Genomic DNA, 3871 nt, shown 5'->3' with positions numbered 1-3871 from the left:
GGTAAGAAAAAAATTTTTTTTTTTTTTTTTTTCTTCTTCTTTTTCCCTTTTTTTTTCTTATATATTTATTAATATTTTTGTGTTATTGTATTATATTATTATTTATTTATTTATTTATTTATTTTGCTTATTTTTATATGTATTTATTTATAGGGGATATGGTCTTAATGGATAATATAACTAGACATAGAGGTAGTAATCATATTTCTTTCTCTATTCGTCCTCTTATCTATCTATCTGTTATTGATAAAAGATTCTATGGAGGAATAAAAGTTGGTGCTAAGACACATTTCCTTAATTGGCAACAATATCCACAGCTACCCCAGCAGCAGCAGCAGCAGCAGCAGCAGCAGCAACAGAAAGAGGATGAGGAAGAGGATGAGGAAGAGGAAGAGCAGCAGGGGGAAGAACAGAAAGGGGAGGAGCAGGAAAAAGAGGAACAGCAAGAGAAGGAGCAGCAGGTGAAAGGAGAGCAAGAAAAGCTGCAGCAAGAGCAGCAGCAAGAGCAGCAAGACCAGAAACAAGAGCAGCAGGAGACACAACAGGAAGGTACAGCAAATGCACCTGCAGCAGCAGCAGCAGAAGCAGCAGCAGCCGCTTCTTCTTCCAACGAGGAAACTGCTGATACAGGAGAGGGGTCTCCTAATCGTGCACAGGAAGCAGAATCGCAGCAGCAGAAACAGCAGCAGAAACAGCAGCAGAAGCAGCAAGAAGACGAGGAATGTGTGTTAGAGCTAACGGAGGCAGAAGCAGCAGCAACAAACCTTGAGGAGCTTTGTGCTATTAACAGGCTTACTGCCTACGACGTGCTGCCTCCAGGCACCCTACAGCAGCAGCAGCAGCAGGAGCAGGAGATAGGTGAGTGCTGCGAGAAGCTAGCAGCAACAGCAGATTCACCATCAAAGATTCGGGTGTCTCTACACCGCATGAAGCAGCACCTGCAACGCATGCTGCTGTATCGTTATATGACGTATAAGCAGCAGCAAACTGCTATGCAGGACGTATAAGCTGCTGCTGCTGCTGCTACTGCAGCAGCAGAAGCAGCAGGACCTGTTGCTGTGGTGACAGCAAGAAATGAAGACAGAGGGATAACGCTAAATGGCTGCAGAGGGAGAGGGGGTAGCTAGCTGGGCTACAGAGACAGCAGCTAGCCAACCCTGGAGCTAGCTAGCTGCCGCAAGCTGCTGCTGCAGGTGCAGCAGCAGCAGCAGCAGCAGCAGCGGCAGCAGGTAGCTAGTGCAGCTAACCACCGCCGCACCGTGCCTTGATGGTACCTTCCCGATGCTTCCCCCTTTGGCTAGCTAAGGCTTATTTCTTAGCTAGCTACGGGTTTACTACTTGGCTAGCTAGGGTTTGCTACGTGGCTAGCTAGGGTTTATACAGGGGCAGCGCATATACCCTACATATTAACAGCAATGTTAATACGTTGCTGTCTTTTCCTTTTACCTTGGCTAGCTAGTTAGCTAGCCAGCTTGCTGGATAGATGGGCAGCTAGCCATTTAGCTAGCTGGTTGGGCAGCTAGCCATTTAGCTAGCTGGGTAGCTAGCCAGCTAGCTACCCAGCTAGCCAGCTGCGACGATGTATTGGGACCTTGCTGCAGCAGAGGGCCCATGAACTGTTAGCTGAAGTGTTACTGTATAGCTACCTGTAGCTAGCCAGGAGCCGCCTAGCTGTAGCTAGCTGTGGCTAGCTGTAGCTAGATAGCTGGTAGCTAGCCATCTAGCTAGTTAGTTGGCAGCTAGTTGTAGCTAGTTAAGGTGCTTGCGTCAGAGGATAGGGGTAGATAGAGGAAGGGGGCCTGTGTTATTGTTATTGTTGCTGTTGCTGCTGCTGCTGCTGCTGCTGTTGCTGCTGCTGCTGCACTAGAGCAGCAACTCAATAGTCCATGAGGGTGCTGCCATAGACACCCCAGGAGTGGCAATAAGAACACGGTAGGAAGGAGCAATAAATTGCTGCTGCTGCTGCTGCAGCAGCAGCATTAACTCATCACCTTGCGTAGTCTGCTGCAGAAGGGAAGCCAAGCGCCGTCGGATCTGCTCGTGCTGCTGCTGCTGTTCTTCCTGTTTTTCCTGCTGCTCTTCTGCTGCAGCTTGCTGCTCAGCGGTCAATCCTACAGCACCTGATGCAGCAGCAGCTGGTGCTGCAGCAGCAGCAGCAGCAGCAGCAGGTTCTCCTGGTGCACCCAAGTCAAGATTATCATAAGTAGCAGCAGCATCAGCAGCAGCAGCAGCAACAAACTCCTTGCGCTGCATGCTTAGTTCGTCTTGCTCTGGATCTAGCGGCAATTGCGAGACAGAGAAATGGAGCTGCTCTTCTTCCTGCTCTTCCTGGTCTTGCTGCTGCTGCTGCTGCTGTTGTTGCTGCTGCGGCTGGCCGTTCCTTAGAACTGCAGCAACTGGATGTGCGCATACACCCCAAATCGCCACGTGAGAAACTGCAGCACCCCAGCAACAGCAACAGCAGCAGCAGCAGTAGAATCGCAGCAGCACCAACAATAACAGTGGCAGCAGCAACAGCACGATATGCACAGGACAGGACCACAGCAGCAGCAAAGAGATAAAAAGCAGCAACAACATGCATGCATGCATGCATGCATTTACCTGATAGATTAAGGGATTCACTCTCTTCTAATTGGCCAAACCTCCAAGATGCTCCTTGCCCTTCAACAGGTAGAGGAGCAGCAGTAGCAGAAATAACCAATTTGCTGCTGTTGTTGTTGTAGACCTGCTGCTGCTGCAGGTGCTGCAGGTGCTGCAGGTGCTGGTGCTGCAGCTGCTGCTGCTGCATGCATGCTGTTAATCTAAGATAGAGGAAATGTCCATCTTTAAATTTAAAAGAAATTCCATCGTCAATATAAAGACGACCAAATGCGCTACTCTCTGGACCTAGATATACATGCAACTGCAGCAGCAGCAGCAGCAGCAGCAGCAGCAGCAGCAGATGGAGCAGCAGCAGATACGGAAATGGAGATGGAGATGTAGCAGCAGCAGCAGCAATAAGCAGCAGCAGAAACAAAAGCAACTGCAACTAGAGCCTATACAACCACCTAAACCCTAAACCCTAAACCCTAAACCCTCGTTACCGTAAGAGGGGTTTGTAGGCCAAGGAGAGAAGATTTTGCTGCACATTCACGAGTAACAATAATAGATCCTCCTCTAATAAATACAGGGATACGTCTTAGGGTTAAGGGGAACCTGTTGTTGCTGCTGCTGCTGCTGCTGTCATACTCTGTTGCTGCTGCTGCTGCTGCTGATGCAGGAGATAACTCCTGATCTGCTGTTGCAGAGCTGCGGCAAAGGGCGCCTGTGTCTGCATCATACCTGCAGCAGCAGAGAGGACAAAGAAGCATCTGCTGCTGCTGCTGCTGCTGCTGTTGCTGCTGCTGCTGCTGGAGTTAGATTTATGCTGGTGCTCACCACACATATCCACGAGGAAGATTTAACTCAACTGTCTTCAGGTGCTGCCGTTGCTGCTGCTGCTCCTGTTGCTGCTGCTGCTGCTGCTCTTGGCTGTCCTTTTCCACCATGGGGTGAACTATTGGCTGTACGTACACCTGACTGCCCACAAGAAATGACTGTTCACTGATGCTGCTGCTGCTGCTGCTGCTGCTGTTGCTGCTGCTGCTGCAGCTGTTGTAGAAACTTCTTGGGTCTAGCCACCACGTAGGCCGAATGATGGGATCTCCTAAGAGGGAATACTCCATACACAGGGTGTACCTGCAGCAGCAGCAGCAGCAGTAGTAGTAGTATTAGCAGCAGCAACAGCAGGAAGGTAAGCAGAAACAGCAGCAGCAGCAGTGCAACAAACCACCAGCAGCAGGATGGCACCCCCCAACCCCCACCACCGTATTAGCAGCAGAAACAGCAGCAA

General features: G+C 49.9%; 2 protein-coding genes across 2 annotated transcripts in view; one reads left to right on the top strand and one right to left on the bottom strand.

Annotated features, from left to right (window-relative positions):
* EMWEY_00010340 (hypothetical protein, conserved) overlaps positions 1-1007 on the top strand; it is a gene marked incomplete at both ends in the record, with an annotated part of 5894 nt that extends 4887 nt beyond the window's left edge. Inside the window, one exon of the mRNA XM_013478808.1 lies at positions 154-1007. Coding sequence (XP_013334262.1) covers positions 154-1007 — 854 coding nt within the window. The remainder of the gene's footprint in view (positions 1-153) is intronic.
* An 856-nt stretch (positions 1008-1863) lies between these two features.
* On the bottom strand, positions 1864-3704 carry EMWEY_00010330 (alpha-glucosidase II, putative; the record flags this gene model as incomplete). The annotated part of the gene is made up of 4 exons (XM_013478807.1): positions 1864-2435; positions 2602-2801; positions 3229-3321; positions 3418-3704. 4 exons carry the CDS (start codon positions 3702-3704, stop codon positions 1864-1866), a joined length of 1152 nt encoding a protein of 383 aa, XP_013334261.1.
* Between the last annotated feature and the right edge of the window lie 167 nt (positions 3705-3871).

This window comes from Eimeria maxima, genomic scaffold, assembly GCF_000499605.1.
Source record: "Eimeria maxima Weybridge genomic scaffold, Emw_scaff69, whole genome shotgun sequence".
Classification (NCBI taxonomy): domain Eukaryota; phylum Apicomplexa; class Conoidasida; order Eucoccidiorida; family Eimeriidae; genus Eimeria; species Eimeria maxima.
The sequence above is the reverse complement of the archived record's forward strand: the minus strand, read 5'-3'. Positions and strand labels throughout refer to the sequence as shown.